Here is a 24,993-nt window from a genome sequence, read left to right as displayed (position 1 = left end):
TCACAGGATTTTAAAAAAAGTTGTTATTGGAGTATAGTTGATTTACAATCTTGTGTTAGTTTCAGGTGTACAGCAAAGTGAATCAGTTATACATATACATATATCCACTCTTTTTTAGATTCTTTTCCCATATAGGTCATTACAGAGTATTAAGTAGCATTCCCTGTGCTAATGAGTAGGTCCTTGTTGTTTACCCATCCTATATATAATAGTTTGCATCTGCTAATCCCAAACTCCCAATCCTTCCCTCTCCCACCCCTGGCCTTGACAACCACAAGTCTTTTCTCTATGTCTATGAGTCTTTTTCTGTTTTGTAGATAGGTTCATTTGTATCATATTTTAGATTCCACATATAAGTGATATCATATGCTATTTGTCTTTCTCTTTCTGACTTACTTCACTTAGTATGATAGAGATTAAGTCCATCCATGTTGCTGCAAATGGCATTATTTCATTCTTTTCTATGGCTGAGTAGTATTCCGTGGTATATATGTACCACATCCTCTTTATTCATTCATCTGTTGATGGACATTTAGGCTGTTTCCATGTCTTGGCTATTGTGAGAAGTGCTGCTATGGACATAGGGGTGCATGTATCTTTTTGAATTACAGTTTTGTCCAGATATATGCCCAGGAGTAGGGGATTGCTGGATCATATGACAACTCTATTTTTAGTTTTTTTTTTTTTTTTTTTTTTTCTGTACGCGGGCCTCTCACTGTTGTGGCCACTCCCGTTGCGGAGCACAGGCTCCGGACGCGCAGGCTCAGAGGCCATGGTCCATGGGCCCAGCCGCTCCGCGGCATGTGGGATCTTCCCGGACCAGGGCACGAACCCGTGTCCCCTGCATCGGCAGGCGGACTCTCAACCACTGCGCCACCAGGGAAGCCCTATTTTTATTTTTTTGAGGAACCGCCATACTGTTTTCCATAGTGGCTGCACCAGCTTACATTCCTACCAATAGTGTAGGAGAGTTCCCTTTTCTCCACACCCTCTCCAGCATTTGTTATTTGTAGACTTTTTTTTTTTTTTGTAGACTTTTTAATGATGGCCATTCTGACCGGTGTGAGGTGATACCTCATTGTAGTTTTGAAAAAATCTTCATCTTTACTACAAAAAAGATCACCTTAGATTATTAGTGGGGCTATGATTTCATTGATGAAAACCATTAAACAGAACCATCAGAATGGCCTGGAACCTTTTCAGGACATAGCAGCAAACCATCTAGTTAAAAGATTACTAGGTCCTAGACAGAATCTCTGGCTATCTCTGTTTTTAAAAATGTTAATTACAGCATAGGTAAAAAATCATTAAGGCCTGTACATAACTGTTGAGCTCCAACAAGGGCTAGAGGACAGGGAGAAAAAAAAAAAAAGTCATACTTACTGCTTTGTTTAATTTACTATTTCCATTTGGCTCTTGTTTGGTACTTCTCATTTTCATTCCTTCTGTAGGAGAAAAAAAAAACAGACTGGTTAACTAGGTCAGTAGACCAGCATTGGTGGCAAAAATGGATTCAGAGCTTTATTTTAAGCTTACTGACACTGAATTATACTACAGATAAGTTTCTCCATCTTTACATATATGCTGAAAAGTTCAAAGTCAAGTTTTCAGCTCATCTCTAGCAAGTAAACTGGACATTTAATGTGCCATTATTTACTGAACATGGTTTCATCTAAAGATTCATACCCTTACTTTCGCTTCCCCCTAACTTCACCGCATATCAAACTGAAGAACATGTTGTAAAAGAATAAATACACACATCAAAGTCTCTTGATTTTGATACTCAAAATGTTATACTTCTTTTACTCTATTTCTAAAAACCAGAAAAGAATATTTAAAGCACAAAAGGTGAGTTTTATCACTACCAAAGCTTTCTTTCAGCATAGGTTCCTTTTGTTCATCCTCCTCCTCTTCCTCAGACAATGGTGAAAAGGCAAACCTGACAGAACAAAGGTAACAGAAGGAAAAAATTAGAAAACTAAAAAAACTACTCCACTATCTGGACTTTACAGGACTAATTATTGAAACCTCGATTACAGTCATTCATTACATCAGTTTAGTGAATAATAAAGTAATTCCTCCCCTTCAGAAAGCTCTCAATTGGCGCTATTAACAAGAGAGAAGCAGGACAGTATCATATTTACGAGTGCAGGCTCAGCCACAGACTACTTGTGACCTTGCACAAGTTACATATTCTCTCTGTGCCCCAGGTTCCTCATCTGTAGATGGGAATAATAACAGAACATTACTCATAGAGGTAATGAAAAAGCAGGTAAGTCATTTCAAATAGAGTGCTTAGAACAATACCTCACAGTAAGCACTCAATAAACGTTCACTTATAAGCATATGTATCACACAGGGGTAAGTAAATTCTCTTGTAATTCAAATTTTCAGACTTCAAATTGGTAGTTATGATTTGGAAAGCCTGATCTTGATGTGTTCCAAGTAATTTAAAATCTCAATTTCTAAGCGGGGAGCTGAGAAGATGAAGGCCTGATCTGGAATATCTGTTATCTTTCCTTTGCAACTTACAAGAGATTCAGCAAAGCAGCTACCAGATAGGTAATTCCTAGAATGCTTTAGCTTTGAACTCATTCTGCACTTTTCATTTTACTGTTGCCTATTATTTTCACTCTACTTTGTTTTAAAATCACCCTTACGTGATAAAACTCCTTATAAGCTAGGAATAATAGGGAACACCTGTAACCTGATAAATGGTAACTAACAAAAATTCACAGTAAATATCAAAGACAATGTGATCCTTGAGATGCATTTATTTTAAAGTCAGCATAAGATGAAGAGGCCCACTCTCATTTCCTCTATTCAATATTATACAGGAAGGCCTAGCAAACACAAGAATCAGAAATGAGACAGGAAGACTATTAATTTGAGATAATAACCAATCTAATGAGAAAATCTAGAAATTATTACAACAAGGTAACAGGAGAGTTGATGGATGTGATATACAAAAATCAATAGCATTCCTACATAATTGGAAAAGCCTAAATTATTATTTTAAAAGAGGTTGCATCCAGGGGCTTCCCTGGTGGTGCAGTGGTTGAGAGTCCACCTGCCGATGCAGGGGACACGGGTTCGTGCCCCGGTCCGGGAAGATCCCACATGCCGCAGAGCGGCTAGGCCCGTGAGCCATGGCCGCTGAGCCTGCGCGTCTGGAGCCTGTGCTCCACAGCAGGAGAGGCCACAACAGTGAGAGGCCCATATACCATAAATGAATGAATGAATGAATGAATGAATGAATACATACATACATACATACATACATACATAAATACATACATACATACATACATAAATAAATAAGAGGTTGCATCCATAAGATCCACAAAGGTTTTTAAAAAACACATTTAAAGTTACAAAACATAACTGAGGCATTGAAAGTTCTGAAAAATGGAGAGATAACACACTCAAGAATGGGATTATCAAAAAGATATAAAATTTCCCTACTTAATCCATTAAGTTTAATTAGATTCCAATCAAAATCTCATAAGGTTTTCCTATAATTAAACAAATAAGCTAATTTTCTTTTTTTTTTTTTTTTAAAGCAAAGACCCAATAACAAAGTATATTTTTTAAAAAGAAGATTAAGGGGGAGGGCTGTTTAGGCCCTGGAGATACAAGATTTATCAGGAAGCTAAAATAATTAAGATTAAGACAATGTGCTACTGAGCAGGATCAGACCAAAAGGGACAAGAGAACCTATAATCAAACATACTCTTTATGAATGAAAGCTCAACTGTGCAATTTTTTAAAAAATTATAGAAGAACTTTATGACTTCACCTCAAGGTAGGAAATAATTTTCTTAGAACACAAAATGTATAATCTGTGAAGGAAAAAAAATGACAAATTTGACTCCACATTTTTGAGTTTTTCTATAACCAAAAACATCACTAAAAAAAAGTTCAAAGATAATCAAACTAGGAGAAAATATCTGGAATACTTGAACTTTGGAAATATCTGGAATATTGGCATCTAAAATATATTAGGAATTCCTACAAATCAATACAAAAATGATCAAAAAGGCAATAAAAAAATAAGCCAAAGATATAAAAAGCTGATTGACGTAACTGGCAGTAAACATATAAAAGACATAAAAAGTTAACTCAGTCTTAAATGCAAATAAAAGTAACACTGAATATTAACGCTCATCCACCAGATCTGCAAAAATTAAATAAAATAATGGGAGTGTAGAAGGAGGGAAGAGGAAAGAGCTCCTCATATCACTGTTGGTAGATATGCAATTTGCTTCAGATTTTTTTTGGAATACAATCTGGTCATACTTTAAAAATTACAAATACACATACCCTTTAACCCAGCAATCTCAAGGCCACTCACTAATATGTCCTGAGCATCTGCTATGTGCCACTGTGCAGTGAAAATTTAACCTTGTGTACACAAAGAGAGGACTGGTTTTGCCCTTGACTACTGGGAGGTGATCTCTATATCCCTGGCATGTCCTACCTGATGGGAGTGTCTCTGGTCACCCAGTTTGGCTCTGGCCACAGGACAGTCTAACAGTGTGACTTGTGACAAGGTCTCTGGGGCACACGATATCACTTCCGGCCTCCAGAGGAACTAGCAACTAAAGATAAGCCTGACCTCCAGGCCCTCCTTGGAGACTGAAGTTCAGCCACACAGATAGTACGTGATCGAGCCTCAGTAAAATCTCTGGACATCAAAGGCTCAGGTGAGTTTCCCTTGGTTGGCAATACTCAGTGTGTACTGTCACACGCTGCAACCAGGAGGAGGGAACACCATCTGTGACTCCATGGGAGCAGACAACTGGCAATGCTGCATTTGGACACCTCCCGGACTCTGTACTGTAAGTCTCTCCCCTTGGCTGATTTTAATTTTTATTCTTTTTCTGTAATAAACTATAGCCATCAACATAACAGCTTTCAGTGAGTTCTGAGTCCTTTTAGTGAATAATCAAACCTGAGATGGTTTTGCAAACCCTTGAACTCGCAACTGTGTATCAGAAGTGAGGACAGTCTTATAGGGACCATTCCCTCAGATTTTGCAGCTTGGCTAACTCCATGTAGCCAGGAATAGTTCTTGGCCTTCATGGAACTTACATCTGGTTTGAGGGGTGGGGGATAGGAAGAGAAGATAGATAGTAAGTAATAAATAAAGTATATAGACTTTAGAAGATAATAAGTGCAATGAGAGAAAAAAATGAGGCATAGGGGTATTCGAGTGTATAAAAATAAACGTATGTAACCGAGCAAGACCCTATAGGACCTTCCTGGGATAACCCCTCCTCCCTGGCCCCAAACCCTCTGCCTGTCTTTTGTCTGTAGAAAAACTTCAGCTTCCTAGGCCTTCCTCGAGTTCCAAAGAATAAATTTAATCAGAGAAATGAGAAAATGCAGAAGCAAAGGAAAACAGTCAAACAAAACAAAATAATAATAGTTTAGCCATTAAACAAAGTCAAGGACCTTTAGCTCCTTCTTAAGGGCTATGGATAGTATCCTGAGCCATACCCTTTGTGCTGTTTTGCCGATACTGAAACCCACACCAGGTGGAAGGAGTTAACTGTGTGCTGCCAAAAGCCTGTAGATCCTAGACTGGTTGGAACCAGAAGGCTGACAGGATTACCTCACCTCTAACCAATCAGAAGAATGTCAACAAGCTGATCATGCAGCCAACAACCCTGCTCCCTTACTCTGTCTTTAAAATCCTTTCCCTGAAGGAAAGGGAAGTCCCTAAACCTTTGCTCTAAGTACAACTGTATGCTGAGTCTCATGAGTCCTTTTAAACATATGTGGTCTTGGGCTTCCTTGGTGGGGCAGTGGTTAAGAATCTGCCTGCCAATGCAGGGGACACGGATTCAAGCCCTGGTCCGGGAAGATCCCACATGCTGCGGAGCAACTAAGCCCGTGAGCCACAACTACTGAAGCCCACGCGCCTAGAGCCCGTGCTATGCAACAAGAGAAGCCCCCACAATGAGAAGTCAGAACACCTCAATGAAGAGTAGTCCCCACTCGCCCCAACTAAAGAAAGCCAGCGCACAGCAACAAAGACCCAACACAGCCAAAAATAAATAAATAAAAGATACATTTTTTTTAAAAAAAGTGATCTTGGGGACCCTAAAACAACCAAACTGGAAATAGTCCAAATGCCCATCAACAGGGAAACAAGTTAATTAACTATACTACATCTGTACTATGTAATATAATGCCATCCATGAAAATAGATGAGTTTAATTTAAACCAGTTGTCTTGGAAGGCATTTCCACAATGCACTGTTGAGTAAGTAGAAGATTCCGTATATGAACAAGGAATAAAATGTGGCAGGATACATCACATTAGGCTGTTAACACTGGAGTTACAGGGAGTGGGCACAATGCTTTTTTAAAAAGGAGAAAGGAAGAGGAGAGGTAAAGCAAAAAAAGTTTTCTTAAGACTAAAGAAAGGGAAAAATTTTATGTATAGATATAGCTAGCAAGTGAACAGAAGATCAATAGATCAGTGTAGAGGGAAGTGGCAGGAAAGGCTGGAACAGCTGCTGGAAGTGACAGAGCAGTGGCCCCACGCAGTGTGCTGGAAGAGAGGTGGTGGAGAGGGACTTTGCTTCCACATTCCACATTTCAGCTGCTCACAGTGTTTGCTTACAGGACACATGCTGACCACTTAGCTGAAGCCCAGAATCTTCCTCCACTCACAGAGGCTCAGAAGGGTAAGTTTTGACATCTATCAATCATCACCCTGGCTGCCAAAGTCAAGTGTATCCTATATGCAGTACCACTGGAGGCCCTTGTCCTGCAGAACATGTGGCATCTGGAAGACCCTGTCATTGAGGCCGTGTAGGCTGACATCATTCGCCTCCCTCGATCAGCCCAACCAGAGACTGGAGGTTGACATCCAGCACCAGGACCTCAGTGCCACTGCCTGAACCCTGCAAGAGTGGTGTGTGGGCAGCAAAGTGGTGCTGTCAGGCATTGAGGAGCAGGTGAGCCATGCAGCCACATCTCAGGACCCTGAGCAACACGAGACTGAGCTGAGGGAACCAACTCCTGGCACCAATCAGTGCCAGCCCAGCGAGAAAGCCTCAAAGGGCAAGGGGCTCTGACGGAGCGCCAAGATTTGGTCCAGGTCGAACTGAAGGGACTGTCATTTCTTCCCTGGGACTGTGGGGCCCCAGCTATCTGCCTGCCCCTTAGGAGTCCTCAGAGAGCTTTCCTGTGCCCCTGACTAGTTGATAATCCTAGGTTCATGACCCTTCACCTCCCTTCTTCTCTCTGTTATGGCCTCTCCCGTTGCGGAGCACAGGCTCCGGACATGCAGGCTTAGCGGCCATGGCTCACGGGCCCAGCTGCTCCGCGGCATGTGGGATCTTCCCGGACCGGGGCACGAACCCGTGTCCCCTGCATTGGCAGGCAGACTCTCAACCACTGCGCCACGAGGGAAGCCCCCAAGTCATGTTTTTGTTGGTACTTTTTGTTTTATGTGACTTTCTTTCTTTTTTCTTTTTCCCCTTTTCTCTCTAATAAATTTATTTATTTATTTATTTTTGGCTGTGTTGGGTCTTCGTTGCGGTGCGAGGGCTTCTCATTGCGGTGGCTTCTCTTATTGCAGAGCATGGGCTCTAGGCACGTAGGCTTCAGCAATTGTGGTGTGCGGGCTCAGTAGTTGTGGCTCACGGGCTCTAGAGTGCAGGCTCAGTAGCTGTGGTGCACGGGTTTAGTTGCTCCGCGACATGTGGGATCTTCCCAGACCAGGGGTTGAACCTGTGTCCCCTGCATTGGCAGGCGGGTTCTTAACCACTGCGCCACCACGGAAGTCCTGTATGTAACTTACTTACGTGTCCCATTGTTCCCTCCTCCTCCCTGCCATGCTCTCTCCCCTATTTCTTTAGGAGCCAGCATCTGTCCCTGTTCATTATATGTCATTGAGTAGGCGGGGCTGCTATGTCCTCAGCATAACCCACACGAGTTCCTTCTCCCACCACCCCAGCCCTGCGTACCTAACCCCCAGCTCCTACTCCCTGCCCCCAGGATATTTGGGGAGCATCTGAAGAGCAACAGGGCTCCCACCTTTATTCCCATCCTGAGAGTTCTGGGAGCCAGCCTGCCTTTCTAGGAGTCATTGATGTAAGTCTAGGACACTTTCAACCCAGAATCCTGTCACACTGCTGTTGTTTCCTTTCCTCTTTCCTGCCCTTGGGTCCTGGAATGCTACTGCTTTGATGACTCCATAGCCTAAGGGCAGCTGTTTCTTGAGCTGTTGTGAGATGGTTCATTCTTGGCCCTGGCTACCTTAGAAAGCCTGATGGCAATCCTGGAAGGATTTATACTTCCTTTTGTGAGTTTGGAGGGGGAAGGGCAGGGGATATATTGTAATAAAAAGAGTATATATACATATATCTATATATAACACGACACAGAAATAAATCTGCAAGAGGTCTATCTACAAAAAAAAAAAAGATTAATGTAAAGGAGGGTCACAAGACCCTTAGTTATACCATCTCATCCTTTTCCTTCTTCGGTGGTATAGCTGCATAATATAAGCTCTTAACTGTCTAAAAGCACACAAAGTGGGGGAAAAAAAGAAGGGAAACAAAGGCATGGCTAATAACAAAATAAAAATAGCCAATTCGTAAATAACTGAGATTTGCCTATAGTTAGACAAAGCAAATTCACATGTTGATTTTTATTCTATAGTCAGTCACTTAAGTTTTCATTTTACCCTCTCTGTTGTTACAAAATAAGCTGAGCTACCGACTATAGAAATTGTTCTTTCCTTCTGGACACTAGATAGGTGAGACTCTCATTACAACTGTCACAATCTATCTACCTCCCTTATTTACCCATACAAATACTTATATTAACAGAAGATGTCAGAACTGAAAGGGACCTCATATCAATAGGTATCAATTCCCCCTCTTTTATGAAGAGGAAACTAAGGTTCAGAGAGGTGAAAAGAGGCAGCATGCCAAAAAACACAACTCAAATTAATAGGAGAGGTGAGACATGAACCCAATTTCCTGAGTCCAGACCCAATGAGAACTGTTTCCATTACATGATACGGCCCTGACAGTGTCACCCACTGAACCACCCCAATCGATAACGTGGCCATTCAATGGTTAGCAGCGTAAATAAGAAGAATCCCCAAACCTCTGGTTGTTTGCAGATGGTCGCCAGAGAACCATGATGACAAAGAGAATCATGGAGAACAGCAACCGCCAGATGGCATCGTCCACCCACAGCTCCCGCCAATCCTACCAAAAGGGGAAAAAATACATTTATATACATTATCTTAACCCTTTGTTTGCAAAGCCCTTTGCATAGAACAAGAACTACCTGTTTATTCATTCATCTTATATTTACTAAGGGCCTGCTATATATGCTAACAAGCACTGTGCCAAGCACAAAGTGAATGAACCTAATTTCTTCCCTTGTAGTGATTACCATTGTTAAAGAAAAGGCACTAACCAAACAGAGTGCTTGTCAATGCTTCATCATAGCTCTGAGAATCTTTAGGGAAGGGTTTTTATATAAGGTAAGAGAAAGTAACATCAGGTTGTTATTTTTTATAATTTTCGTTTTCATTTACTTAGTTTTACCAAAACAGAGCCTTAGCTGCCTCCAAAGAAATGCTACTGGCCATAGTCTTTGCGCTCAGATCTTAAGGACATGGTTTTTACTCAGATTAGCATTATTCACACATACTTAATGTTTAATACTCTGGATGTCTTATTTGAGAATTTTTAGTTAAAGCAAAACTGGGTTAGGGCAGACTGTGGTTATCACTTATGAAATTCTTTTGAACTACTAGTATATATAGTATATGATACACACGGAATACTCAGGGGGAGAGAAGCACTCTAACCCTCAGAGCGGAGACCTAACCCCAATGTTTTACAAGGTACAAACCTTACCGCTGTCATCAACATCATTGTCTGTGTATAACAAACAGTACACTATTCCTAAATGCATGTGTTTGTTAACTCACCGACTGACAAGTCACTATCCTGAATTTCATGGTTGTCCAGATGATAAACACAATAGATGCTAAGAGGAAATATAAAACCTGGTCAGTATGAATGTTGGTTTACATCCCCAATTACATTCTCCAATTCTGGTTAAGTGGAATCCCCCACATCCCTAACCCCCAAACATCACCGTCACTTTCTGTTATTTTAACATATTTATTCAGTACAAATTTAATTAACTACTCTATACAAGGCCCATGTACTCTTGTCAAACCTTTCTGTACTTAAAGAATAGTTTTGTTTACTATCTGGCTACTTCAGTAACCCTGAGAATTGGAAATGAAGTTATTGGAAACGTGGCTTTTCCCAGCAGTATCAACAATACAATTTTTCCCCTTCCTTTATCCTTAGTATAGTAATGCTATTTTTCTTTAGCTGGTCAGATGGGGAAAAAAAAGGCTGATAAAATGACTGCACGACAAACACAACTGTTGGTTCCAATCACAGGCCAGACTTCACTTTTACTGCTACAAGGGCCAAAAGGCAGAAAATAAGCCTACTTTGGCTATGGTCTACCTAATGTCTATATTTTATGCATGCTTAGTAACATACGTAAAAGGAGTATAATGGCAATGTACCCTAACCTAAAATTCTATAGCTATTTAATAAAACCAAATAAGCAAGTATTAATGTCTTCTAAAAGGAATCTGAATGCTCTATGGCACTCAAGCTAACTTGCCTCAAGAAAAAGAATGGAGACAGGATATACTAACAGCTGAATTAATTTTCACCTATTATACTTAAGCTAAATGGTTCTCAATCTTTTCTGAACCACAGACCCCTTGGAGCATGACAAAAGCTAAAGACCCCTTCCCCAAGTAAAATGCACAAAACTTTTCTATGTAATTTTACAGAGCCCACCTATAACCTCTCAGGTTAAGAATCTCTGTTCTAAAAGGATCACATTTAAACATCAGGAAGAAAGTCCCCAACTTACCTGCCACTGCCAAGATAAGTGTGTTGGTGAAATGTCGGTACAAAGAGAGTTTTACAATGTTCCTCCGAAGTTTTAATAGCTTCATTGTTTGAGTCAGGCTAATAAATATGTGTTTGAAGGTCAAGGAAATCAACATTCAGAAAAACCATAAGCTATTAAATTAATCCTCAAGTTTCTGAGGATCTGGGGTCATAATGATAGAGCTATGGATCCCAGAGGCCTTACAGCTCTCTTATTCTCAATCTCACAAACACCCCAAGCTTCACCATGATTAATAAGAAAGTCTTCATTTTCAATGAGATACTGAGGAGAAGACAGAACCAGGATAAAATGAGAATGGGGAAAAATAAGAAGAAAAAAGAAAAGAGGAAAATATTAAAAAGACAGGAAGCAACTTTCTAGAGAAACAAAAAGAAAAAGAAAGACAAATAGAAGGAAATGAAATGAAAATGAGTAACAACAGATAAGGGAAGAGAAGTTAGCATTATCTTCTCTCTTCCTTTAAGGTAAGTAGCTCTGTTCTCACTGTCCCAGCTAATCCAGTCTAGGGTCATAAATACACTTATGCCTACAACCTTCCAGAGTTCTATACTTAGACCCCTTGTGCCATATTAAGAGAACTGCCATTAGCTGCCAGATCAATCCTGAATTAAAAGGACAGTACAATTACAACTGGTTGAGTATTCCAGGCAGTTAGGCTCTAAAAGTAATGACTCCATTTTCAGAACATTATTCCCAAGCAGAAGTTGCCACAGAAGACAGGAAGGGAATTGATGACTACTGAAGAGGATATCTGCTCTCATGTCCGACTTTCAGAATGAGCAGATACAAAAAATGAATGAGGTGGAGCTTGGTCTGTGCTTTGACAAAGACTTATTAACAAGCTGCTACCTAAACACTGGGTTATCTCATTGTTTGGTCCAGTCCCACTTTCCTCTCTCCACTCCTCCCAATATTTATAGAGGTTCACAAAGCACAGTTGAAAGATATTGATCTAGAAAAGCTTGACCATTTGAACCAAGAACACTTCAATTTCAAAGATTTTTGATATATGATAATCTACTCAAATTCATAAATTATTTTGTTCACATTCAGCCGTTTATAACCATCACAGTTTATCAAGACAATAATATTGCACATAGAAGCAAATACACAAAAACCAACACAAATTAAAAAAAAAAAAAAAGGATAAAAGTCCCAAAAGTCAAATCCTTCATCCAATAGGCCAAGTCCCTAATAAACAGTATTTAATTTTAAGAAGCAAGATAAAAAGATTACTTAAATAGAAATCTGTCTGTTACATGCTGGTTGACTTCACCTGTAAATGAATCAATATTTACTTCAAAGAGTGGAAGCCTTCGGACAATCCCAAATCAGCTTTTGAACAGGGGTATAAAACACTTACCCTGGGGCTTCCCTGGTGGCGCAGTGGTTGAGAGTCCGCCTGCTGATGCAGGAGACACGGGTTCGTGCCCCGGTCCGGGAAGATCCCACATGCCGTGGAGCGGCTGGGCCCGTGAGCCATGGCCGCTGAGCCTGCGCGTCTGGAGCCTGTGCTCCGCAACGGGAGAGGCCACAGCAGTGAGAGGCCCGCGTTCCACAAAAACAAAAACAACAAGAAAAAAAAAAAAAAAAAAAACACTTACCCTGTAAGGATTTAAATCTGCTAAACCTACATAGAAGTTTAAGAGAGTCAAACAACCTTATGGAGTCCCCAAACCACATTTTAAGAGTCAAAATCTTTTCATAATTTTCAAAGCATTTAATAATTCCTAGAGGCTGAAAGAAATGTCAGGAGCAGAGCGGCCAGTGATTCTAACACTAAGTGGGGTGCACAAATAAGTCCAAAATCAAAGTGAAGTGTTCATTAAAAAAAAAGGAAAGCCACAAGCTTTTATCTTGTGCTCAGATCACAGTCACCAATTTCTGATTCAATCTTAAAAATTAAGAACAAAAACGCTGCTTACCTGAGGCCTCAGGCTGTTAGACTAAAAACACCCTAATCCCAGACTAAGGAGTAATCAACAAAACTGTTAAAAAAAAAACCTTTGCAGAAAGATCAACGGAAACCCATCTCCAAAAGGAGAAAATGGACTGCCATCAAAGAATCCAATGAGAAGGATATCCACCAGCACAGGGCAGTGTCTAGGAAAGCCAAGGGGATAAAGGCCAAGGAAGCAAGATCAGTCTGGGCCTGCAGACAAAGAAAAAGAGGTGGTGAAAAAAGAGATGTCCAGAGAGGCACAGAGATGAAACCAGCACAAGATTCTGCATTTATATAATCATCTGGAGTGGTTTTGCATTTGAACTGAAAGAAAACAAAAAGGAGTAACATTTGGCACCTGCATCATTCTTCCCTTCTGACAAACCATCATGTATAATATACAGCTGTAAGCATTTCACGCAAATTGTTGATTACAATCTCAGTACAATGAAACGTGCTGCTAACTAATAAGGGTTCTTTAATATAGAGTTATAACGTGCTAATAGAGTTCTTAGCACCCTAAGATCCATGGTAAGAAGCGACCACACCAAAAACTTTATGGCAGTATAAGTTCCCATTCCATCCTATCATTTCCCATCATTTTGGTTTTGGCTATAAGTCCTAAAGACCCTTCTCATATTTAAAATTACTGCATCATTAATTTACTAAGAATTATTGATTTCTGGAATTGTAATATACAATGTATTTTTCAAAATAAGATGTAAGGCAAATATCTATCCCCAAAACTATGCTGCTTGCTTTCATAAAGTTTAAGATGCTATTTATTTAACCCTAACTACCCAATCACCAGGGCATTACTGAAAGGATATCCATAAAATAATACAGGCATCAATTGCTGAGAGGGCCAGGTTTACTATCAAAGCCAAGGGATAAGAAAAATACTACAGCAGCAGAAGAAAGAAAATGAAATTGACAGGTGGTTAAAGTTGCTGAAAGTCTAAGGAAATTACATACAGAGGACAGTGTGGTTTGAAAACCAAATTTGCATCCATAAAGTGTTTCATTTAAGGGGCAATTTGTTGCAAAACTTACTGAGCCCAGTTTAATTGAGAGAAAAGTTTACAGCATTTACCATCTTGAATCTAACAAGTTATTGCAGACAGAAATTTTTAAATAAATAGGAAAATAACTGGAATGACCTAGGGAGGCCCACTTCTTCACATTAATCCAGCTCTAACATAAATTTCTTTATCACCTATGTCTCAGTGCTTTGGTTTCCTTCCCTAACAAAAGGCATAATTATGTAATTGTAAATAATTATGTAAAATATAATCAGTTGAATTTTAAGAAAGCCTCTGAAATGCAAGTGCTGGTTAAGCAAAGAGCACTGTCACTTTAAAACAAAAATCAGATTAACCAGTATGATTACAATGTTTGTCACTTACGCAAGAATGGAGCCAGCTGCTCCATTGCTGCTTCCCACTGGGGAACTAGTAAATAAGCAGTAATCTGGGGACAGGTGGGAAAGCGTTCATTCCCCATCACACATTAAACTTATGAAGCTCTAATAGATAGATTAAAAAGAAAAAATGAATTATACATACGTTTGGTAAACCAGAGCCCAAAGGTGACTTAGAGGAAATAGTAAAGAAGCCCACAGACATTTCCAATTAACCTCCTCAAGACAAAAACTATGTATCTGAAATGACCACAAAAACTCTGATTAAGCAATACTGACCCCAGTAACTCTGAGGACCCCTTCCATGCCAGAGAACAAAAGATAAAGGGCTCCTGCTACCACAACCTTGTGAAGAGTGACTCCAAGGCGAGGCCTAAAGAGGAAGCAAAGAAATGAGTACAAATGCAACAAACCCCGAAAAAAGCTAAGTAACAAAAACTCATGTTGATTAATGCAGACCAACAACTTAACAGATATAAGCCAGACATACTTGATTCAGCCGAGAAAAACTCAAACAGACATATGGTCTTAAATCAAGACAGTGAACACTAGAACTTGAGATCAGGTCCCTGGTTACTGCATTTTTAAAAAAAACTTTTTATTACAGAGAATTTTGAAACATATTCAGTAGTATAATGAACCCCTATAAACCCATCATCCAGTCCCAAAAGCCATCAACCTACACAACTAATCCTGCCCCATGCACACCTCATCCACTTCCCATCCTCCCATACTATTCTGAAACAAATCCTAGATCTTACGTTTTATTTATATGTATTTCCGTATGTTTTTAAACAGATATGGACTTTGAAAAAACATAACCACAATATCATTATCAAATCTAAAAATGTTAACAATTCCTTAATACAATCAAAATCTTATTAAAACTCATTAAATAGTCTATTATCAAGCTCAAAATCCAGCAAAATGTGAGAAGTCTGAGTAGCTTCTATGTCAAGGAGGAAAAATCTTAGATCCTTGATATTCAAAGTACCTCTGAATCAGAATCTACGTTTTAACAAGATCCCCAGGTGATTCATTAGTGCATTACAGTATGAGGTGCACTTCCTTAAATCATGTCTACCTAAGCCTTAGCAATATTTGTTCTTATATTTTGTTATATGCTAGAAAAACTGCAAATGAGCAGGAATTTATTTCCCCAATGGTGTTATCTTCGAAACCCAGAATACTGCCGGGCATACAGGAGGCAACCACATATGTTAAATGAACAAATACATTTTAAAAGTGCGAACCCCCCATCCCCCTAATCCCATTTAAAGCAAAACTCCTTTAAATGAATGAATAAATTTAAAAAATTAAAGTCCTCCATTTCTTTAATTCCACTTGAAGCAAAACTCCTTGAAATAACTGTCTATACCTAACTCCAATTCCTCTCCCCTTATTTAAGAGAGAATTCCCCTTATTCCCTCTTAAACTCACTCCAATCAAGCTTTTTGTCCTACCCCTTCATCAAAACTGTTCTCATTTAAGGTCACTAATATCCTCCATGTAGTTAAATCCAGTGATCACTTCTCAGTCCTCTTACTTGACACAATTAATCACTCCCCCCTTGAAACAGTGTTCAGCTTTGTCTTCCACTTCACTGGTCACTACTCAATTTCCTCTGTCCTAATTCTACTTCACCTCATTGACTTCTAAATAATAATAGTCCAAGGGCTCAGTCCTTTGACCTCTTCTCTGTATACACTCACTTCCTTGATGATCACATCCAGTCTTAACGGCTTTAAATAACAGCTACATCCTTATGACTCCCCAAATTTATATCTCTGCCTTCATTTCTCCCTCCTACTTCCCTCATTTGGACATCTAACTGAACTCCTAATCCTGCCTCCACTCCAAACTTATTCCATTTAAGATCTTCCTGAACTCAGTAAACATCAGTTCCGTCCTTGCACTGCTTAGATCAAAATAGTTGGCATCATCCTTGATTCCTTTTCTCTTTCACATCACACATTTGATCTACCAGCAAAGTCCACTGGCTCTACCTTCAAAATATAAAAGAATCTGACCACATCTTAACATTTCTTCCCCTGGTGTACATATAGCTTCTTCACCAACTTGGATCTTTGTTTAAATGCCAAAGTGAAGCCTTCCTTGACCACCATATTTACAAATGAAAATTCCACCTCCTGCCTAGAACTCTATATGCTTTCCCTGTTTTATCTGCTCACTGACATATTAGATTTTTCATTCATGTATTTTTTTTTACTCACGTATTTCTGTCTGTGCACCAGTCTGTCCACAAATGTAAACTCCAAATCTTTTGTTTTCTTGCTGTATCCCTAGGGCCTAGAACAATGTCTAATATATATAAGGCACTCAAGAATGCTCTTCCCATTAAAAAAATCTGATTTGCAAGAATACTTTGGAAGAGTAAAGTCACAATAAGTTTACTCTAAAAGTTTGATGTTTCAATGTCATTTGCTATACTGCAGGTTTTCCTGCAGATGCTCCTTAAATTCTAAGTAGTAAAATGAAACACTAACATTTTTCCAACTTTTACAAATCTACAATATTTCAGATACCTTTGATTTCAGAACTATTTCTTATATCGGCTCTTTCAGAATTACACTGGAAACCTGCAACACTGTTTCAATTTAATCAGCATTTTAATTTGCTCTTCCATATAGGAAGTTAATACGTACTTGACTATGCCATATCCCAGACTGACTATGATGACCAGGGTTCGAGCCAGTGAGCGTTTAACTGCTGAAAGCAGCTCTGCAAGGATCAGGGCACCTTGGACTGTAAGAAAGAAAAAAGGGGGGGAAAAATGCAGTATGTAAACTAGGTTTGGGAAAAGGCACAATTCTAGAACCAGAATGTAGATTTCTAACACTCTTCAGAATAAGCACTGATATTAGTCCTACTTAAAAAGAATACCTCTTCTGCGATGTTTACAAGTACAAGCTGATATCACTTAGGATCTTACTCATGTGGATAGCAATCTGGGTGGGCTCAATTTACCTTCCCTCTCCACCTCCCGCTTCACTAAAACCTCAGCAGAATACCTCACCCTACTTCAACAATTTATAGCATCTAAGGAATACTCCTCCCAGTTTAAAAAACTGTGAAATATAGCTATATGTAGGAGAGCACAAAACACAACAAAGAATTTTCAACTCACTTTCACATCTATTATTTTCAAGCCATTTCAAAGACCAGGGAAAGATCTAATTAGTATATCTTGCAACAAGAATTATTAATAATTAAAGGTCTGATGAGAGAGAACTGAAGCTATCACAAAAAAAACTTCAGTACGAAACAATTTCTATCACTACCTGTTCACCTTACTAAACCATAAATACCCTCCTATTTTCTTGGTATTACTATATTTTACCAACCCCACCCCCCAACCCAGTATCTCTGAAATCAAAGTAGGTCTTACAATCAATGGCATCTTACAATTAAATTAGCAGTATTTACCTTCTTTCTTAGATGCATAATAATGGTACCTTAAAAATCAACAGCAACTGAGATTCAATAATGATAATGATAGTCCCAAAGTGGCCACTACTGTAGTAACTTTTGTGAGTTTATTTCAATAAAATTACTCTTAAATAACTGAACCCACAATTTAAGAGATTAAAAACAAAGTCACAATCATAGTGATTCTGCTTAAGTTACTCTAATAATTAAGTAACTGCAAAGTTACAGCTACTTAATGACTGCTGACCTTAGGAAAATTGTCTTAAGTTTCACCTGCCAATCACTAACAAACTGGCAAACATTTTTTGCTTACATACCAGATTCTCCTTTGTATCGAATATTCTGAAATTCTGCATAGAAGACAGCTTTCTCAAGCATTCCCAGGAAGATGACAGCACCAATCCAAAACTGAATTCTCAGGAGATCCCTCCAATAGCAAGCAGACCATGCCAGCCACAGAACACCAAATAGGACATATACAATACACATCACCATGAAAAACTGTCATCCAAGTGAGTAAAAGAGAAAAAGAAGGATTAGGGCCAAGAGCCAATTTAGAATCAATACACAGTCTTAACATATTGTAAAAAATATACATACTACACCTTCTATTTTAAAAATTATTTTATTTCTTTCAAGTTCAATACTAAGATGAAAAAACTGTCTCCTCTCGGGCAGAGAGAGACTACCTAAGAGTCTCCCTTAGAGAGCGACCGCTCTTTTGTATTAAAAGAGTTTTTTCAGCTCACAATCTAAAATTATTTAAATGAAGACAATGAGAGGAAAAAAAGGCACGGCAGGGTTAGGATACAGCTGAAGGCAAGGAAACACAACAGAGTGGGAAAACTATAAAAGCACAAGGAAGAAGAAAAAAAAAGCCACAAACAAAAGAAATTTGAAAACAGATTAAGGATGTTCTCAGACACACAGACTGAAAAGGAGAAAGTGTCATCATTTACTCATCCTAAACGGGATCAGAAACTATAGGGTTTTAAGAAATACCCCATTTTGCATCCTAGAGAGGATGTGAGAGGTGAAATGACCTTTGAGGTACTTTCTAACTCTAAAATTCCACAAGTCACTGACTTCACTTTACAAATGAGAAAATGAGGCACAGAGGGGTTCACTGACACTTCCAAGATCACATTCTAGTAGGAAGTAAGTACAGAACTACAAGCAGTATTTTCTGAACTGTTCAGGAACAAGTCTTTAATACTGCCACAAAACATGGACAATCTTTCAAGCTAAACTCATTTAATGCTGAGGTTAAAGAATATAAGTTCACTTACAATCATCAATGGGTATTCTTCAAGCGTGAGGTATTCATAGGGACCTTTCACTTCAACAGTCACTGCCAAAACACAGTCCTCAGAATTAATGTAAAGAATGAAAAAGTAAACAAAAACATTGTCTGATATTTGTTTGATGAAATTAATGAAAACTCCATTGGGTAATTTACTTTTATCCATTTCAATCCTGGTGAATATTACATTTGTAAAGCACTCTGAAATTCATAAAGTGTTCTGATGGTTTGTGCTGTGTCCTGCACAGGCCTCAGCATGACTCTGCTCTAGTCAGTATCTTAGGTGGAAAAGCCCTTTGTTCCCATACTCACATCCTTTAAAGACTAAGTTGAATGTATTTCCTCCACAAAACCTGGTGAGCTGCCTAAGTGGAACTATTCTCCATCTCCTCTAAGTTCCAAACATACTTCATGTATGCTTTTTCTTACATCACTAATATGCTTTGAAAAGTAATGGACTTCATTCCTTCATTCTGCCGCCCTCTTTTTTCTTTTCTCTCTCCTTACCTATATTTTCCTACTGCTTTCTTTCTTTTTTACCTACTTTAACTTTATGTGACTTTCATAATTAATATATCATTTTCAGAAGGTGCTTAATAATAATGAAGTGTTTAATGAAGCAGAACAAATGACAGTAACAACAAGAATTTGAAAGATTTGCCTTACTGAAGCAAACCTATGACTACTTTAAAATTGTAATTGATAAAACTACTTGGATAAATTTTAAGTATGATTAATAAATAAACTGATTTATCTGAGAAGTGATATCTATCTCCAGAGAGAAACTATCCAACAAACATTTCCTACTAATTTTTATCAAGCAAAAAGGACATACCATTATTAAAAGTAAATCAGGTCCAATACTTATATGAAGAAAAGGAGCATCCCATAATAGCAATCACAAAAATTTCATAGCTGAACTGGTTAGTAATCTAAGCCCTCTTAATTTAATAAAAGAGTAAATAAAATAATTAGTAAATATTTTTCAAATTCTTTGTTGACTCTACAGCAGGGGTCAGCAAAATATAGCACATGGACCAAATCTGGCCATCTATTCCAAAGTTTTATTGGAAAACAGTCACATCCACCTACTTATATATTGTTGATGGCTACATTTACACCACAGTGGCAGAGTTGGGTAGTTGTAGCAGAGAGAACATTTACTATCTGGCACTTTAAGAAAAAGTTGGCTAATCCCTGCTCTATGCTAAAATATAACATACATTTACAGAACACTTACCATGTGACACACACTATGGAAAATATAGGAGATGGAAAGATGTAGAAGATGTTTTCTGCCATCTAGTGGATTACTATCTTCAGGGGAGAGAGAGTTGGAAAGCAACAGAGAACTGTGCCCCTGAGCCAGACACAGAAGGATGAGTGTGTATTTTCTATGATGAAGTAAAAAGCCATCCAGGTAGAGGACATTACATGAACAAAGACTGGTGTGAAAATGCATGATATATTTAAAGAACACGTAGTTTGAGACTCCATATGCTACCATACAGTAGCATTTTGACACAAGGCAGCAAAAGGTAAACTGGGACAATTTGTAGAGTTTTATAAGCCTTGCTGCAGAATTGGACATTTTATAGTAACAGGAAGACATTAAAGGTTTTAATGAAGGTAAGATAGATGATACAAGTGTTTTAGAGAGAGAATTTTAGGACTTTCACAAGGTGTAGTTAAGTTTTGAGTATCGTCTTTTTAGTTCCAAACAACAGATGGATAAAACAAAAACAAAAACAAAAAAGAGAGGAAACAAAAAGGACATGAGCTCAAAAACAAGATAAACAGCTCCATGTATCAAAACTGAACAAAAACTCAGAACAGTGCATGAGGCAGAATCCATGGTCATGGTGGACTCTGGGCCCCAAAGAATGCTACAGTAGTTGAGCGTGCAGCTCCTGTGGGATCACTGAAATTAGTAGGAGTCTAAGATAAAAGGGGACCAGAGCCAGATTTGATGCATGGAGAGCCTGAAGTGGAGTGGGGCAAGGTTTCTTCTCCATCCTTTTCAAAGAAAGAAGGTACAAGGTAAATCTTGGCAAATGCTCCTTGAGACTATTACTCAATAGGAAGCCATGGGCCTAGATACAGGAGGATATACATATGTCTTGGGTCTAGAAACTGCCAGGCCACCTCTAGTTTGCCTAGATCTGTTATATTCCATATTACTATGGAGAATAAGACCCATCTCTGCCTTGGGAATTAAACATTCAATACAAGAATCCATAAAAAACAAAAGTTTAAAATTAAGTCAAATGAAATAAAGAATAAAGATGAAAGTAGAAATTAATGAAATAGGAAAATTAACAAAACCAGAAACTGTTTCATTGGGATAAAAATATAGTAAAATAGAATTCTAGAAATATTTTTAAAGTTAAAAAGACAAGTCACAAAAGCAATATTAAGAATAAAAAAATATTTTTTTTTGTAAAGTAATATCATTACTAACTTTATGCCAGCAAATTTGAAATCTTGAATGAAATGGACAATTTCTCAGTGGGAAAAAAAAGAAAAACCCTGATTCAAGGAAAAATAGAAAAACTAAAACTAAAATACTTATTACTATTAAAGAAAATAAATCGGTTGTTGGGACTCCGCTGGTGGTCCAGTGGTAAAGAATCAACCTTCCAAAGCAGGGGATGTGGGTTTGATCCCTGGTTGGAGAACTAAGATCCCACACGCTGCAGGGCAACTAAGCCCTCGCGCCACAACTACTGAGCCTGCATGCTTCAACTGGAGAGCCCAAGTGCCACAAACTACAGAGCCCATGCGCTCTGGAGCCTGCACGCCACAACTAGAGAGAAGCCCACGTGCCGCAACGAAAGATCCTGCGTGCTGCAACTAAGACCTGACACAGCCAAAAATAAAGAAAGAAAGAAAAAAAATTTATCAGTTGTTTAAAATCCTCATGGCATGGGACTTCCCTGGTGATCAAGTGGTTAAGACCCCGCACTTCCACTGCAGGGTGATCCCTGGTCGGGGAACTAAGATCCTGCATGCCGCGCAGTGAGCCAAAAAAAAAAACCCAAAAAACAAAAAACCTTCATGAGGGAAAAAAAGAACATCAGGCCAAAACACTATCATAAGTGAGTTCTATCAAACATTCAAGGAATGGATAATTCTATCCTTACAAAAACTGCTCAACAGAATATAAAAACGGGACATTCTCTGATTCATTGTATGAAACTCGCATAACGTGGATGCCAAAACCCATAGAAGATGTACGAGAAATGAAAATGATAGGTCAATCTTACTTTGAACATAAGACAAAAAACTCTAATAGAATGTGTGTGTGTGTGTGTGTGTGTGTGTGTGTGTGTGTGTGTGTGCGTGCGTCAAGGCCAAATAGTGGCATCTCGGAAATTCAAGAATGGTTTAACATTAGAAAACCAGTTAATGCAATGCATCACATTAATAGGTTAAATGAGGAAATATATATGATCAATTTAATCAATACAGTTAAAGCATTCCATAAAACTGAGTATTCATTCTCAATACTAAAAAAAGAAAAAAATTCACTTAGTAAACTAAGATAGAAGGAAATATCCTGAACCAAATAAAGAATATTTTAAAAAAATCTACAGTAGGGCTTCCCTGGTGGTGCAATGGTTGGGAGTCCACCTGCCAATGCAGGGGACATGAGTTTGAGCCCTGCTCTGGGAGGATCCCACATGCCGTGAAGCAACTGAGCCCATGCGCCACAGCTACCGAGCCTGTGCTCTAGAGCCTGGAAGCCACAACTACTGAGCCTGCATGCCACAGCTACTGAAGCCCATGTGCCTAGAGCCCGTGTTCCGCAACAGGAGAGGCCATGGCTACGAGGAGCCCATGCACCGCAAGAAAAGAGTAGCCCCCACTCACCGCAACTAGGGAAAGCCCACGTGCAGCTACAAAGACCCAATGCAGCCAAAAAATAAATAAAATAAAAATCTTTAAAAAAAAAAAAAGACAGTAAAAAATCTACAGTAAACATCATACTTAATGGTGAAATGTGCTAATACTGCCAATAAAGTCAGGAGCAAGAAAGGATGGCCACCATCATTGTTTCTATTCAACGTTCTACTTGAGAAAGCAGGGGAGGGAAGAAAACTGTAAAGGAGAAGGAAGAAACAAAAAAGAAACCACAGAAGATAAGACCAATTAGTAAGTTATTGTAAAATTCTAGGTAAGAGATGTTGAATCCCTAAACTGGGCAGCAAAAGTAGAAAGGAGAACACTAAGAAAAATTGAGACATTAAAAAATTATCCAAGTCAATTGATTTAAAAATTTCCAAGTTTTGACTTCATAACTAAGTTTTAACAAGTCTACTGAGAACATAATACTAATTGAACATTTTAAAAGGAGGATCAAATGAAGGAAAATGAAATATAGTGTCTATAATACATAATAAGAAAGCATACATGAAGTGCCCATCACAAACATATTGAATGCAGAAAAATGTTAATTTCTCTCCCTCAATTTTTCTACTTGACAACATTCTTAATTTATTATTCCCTCTTTTTTTTTTGGCTGCACTGCATGGCTTGTGGGATCTTAGTTCCCTGACAAGGGATCAAACCTGTGCCCTCTGCAGTGGAAGCATGGAGTCTGGACCACTGGACAGCCATGGAATTCCCCTTATTATTACCTCTTTAAAGCAATTTTACACTACCCACCATGCGACACAGCTAGATAACAGTAATACAAATGATAAAAAGAAACAAAATGTACTTACTGGTAAAAAGATTACTTAGTGAATTTTCTTTTGATGATTCTTTGGAGGATGAAATGCCAACATGTACAATAAAAATGTATGGTGCATCTTGCCAAGTTTTCAAGGGCTCATGCATTACCTAGAGAAGAAAGAAGACATCAAATCTCCCAATCTTAAGAATTAAGAACACAGGTTGGCGGGAGGGGGGTGAGGAACTGGGAGATAGGGATTGACACATATACACTATTGATACTATGTATAAGACAGATAACTAATGAGAACATACTGTATAGCATAGGAAACTCTATTTAATGCACTGTGGTGACCTAAATGGGAAGGAAATCCAAAAAAGAGGGGATATATGTATATGTATAGCTGATTCATTTTGCTGTACAGCAGAAACTAACAAAACATTGTAAAGCAACTATAATCCAATAAAAATTAATTTAAAAAATACAAAGTGGCAAAAAAAACACCCCACAGGTTAATTACACAAGATGAATATTTCATTCCAGAATGTGCCCAGAAACTTGGTTGAGTCCTTCACTTTTACTCATTAAAACAGTAGCCAAAACAAAACAAACAGGCCTACAGTGTATACAATAAAGTAGGTTAATTATAAATTACTAAAAGGCGGGACATCTTATATTTTGTTATACATAAAAATCTCATGTTTAACTTTTTTTTTTAACAAAGAAAACCTGAATTTAAATCCCTAAAATGAAACTCTACTTAAGCCATGCTAAGATACTGGGTTATATTTTACACAGATATCCCAAACAAACTAAAGAAATTTAATTTAAATCATCTGGAAAAAAATACCCATGATGATATCGGTGAATTATAAACACCAGTTCCTGAATCTAATTCCCTTTGTTCAATGCCCTTCCCAAGACCACCACAATTTCTGCTAACGAGGTCTCACATTTATATCGAAAATTTAATCTTGGCTAGGCTATATGGAAAGCAAGAGTCACTGTCCCCCAAAGTCAAGAAAGTAGAATAAATAGCCTCCATGTTTATGGAACTGGTTACCTGATCCAAAGCCAGTTAGTCTGTGCACAGTCCTACCAAAAAGCCATGAAAGGATGTGTTGCTTTAAATGCTAGATGGACTATGGACCTTCACAAAAGCAAGACTAAAACAGAAAGACAAGGGAGATGAACATAGAAAATGCCTGG

The 24,993-nt window shown here is 38.5% G+C and overlaps 1 protein-coding gene across 4 annotated transcripts in view; it reads right to left on the bottom strand.

The window, feature by feature from the left end:
- The window catches only part of TMEM87A (transmembrane protein 87A), a 43,808-nt gene that overhangs the window by 4,822 nt on the left and 13,993 nt on the right, over positions 1-24,993 (bottom strand). For 2 of the 4 annotated variants that reach the window (XM_082618904.1, XM_082618906.1), the window contains exons 7-17: positions 23,834-23,951; positions 19,093-19,154; positions 18,121-18,304; positions 17,020-17,119; positions 14,633-14,726; positions 13,753-13,835; positions 10,950-11,047; positions 9,973-10,031; positions 9,135-9,238; positions 1,866-1,939; positions 1,384-1,445 (exon numbers count right to left, since the gene is read on the bottom strand). In XM_082618904.1, the coding sequence (XP_082475030.1) occupies positions 1,384-1,445; positions 1,866-1,939; positions 9,135-9,238; positions 9,973-10,031; positions 10,950-11,047; positions 13,753-13,835; positions 14,633-14,726; positions 17,020-17,119; positions 18,121-18,304; positions 19,093-19,154; positions 23,834-23,951 (1,038 nt within the window). Of the gene's footprint in view, positions 1-1,383; positions 1,446-1,865; positions 1,940-9,134; positions 9,239-9,972; positions 10,032-10,949; positions 11,059-13,074; positions 13,144-13,752; positions 13,836-14,632; positions 14,727-17,019; positions 17,120-18,120; positions 18,305-19,092; positions 19,155-23,833; positions 23,952-24,993 lie in introns of all 4 variants that reach the window. The other 2 variants (XM_082618905.1, XM_082618907.1) reach the window with 1 other exon arrangement.

The sequence above is a fragment of the Mesoplodon mirus genome, assembly GCF_964341445.2.
Source record: "Mesoplodon mirus genome assembly, chromosome: 4".
Taxonomy (NCBI): Eukaryota; Metazoa; Chordata; class Mammalia; order Artiodactyla; family Ziphiidae; genus Mesoplodon; species Mesoplodon mirus.
This window is presented reverse-complemented; position numbering and strand designations above follow the sequence as displayed.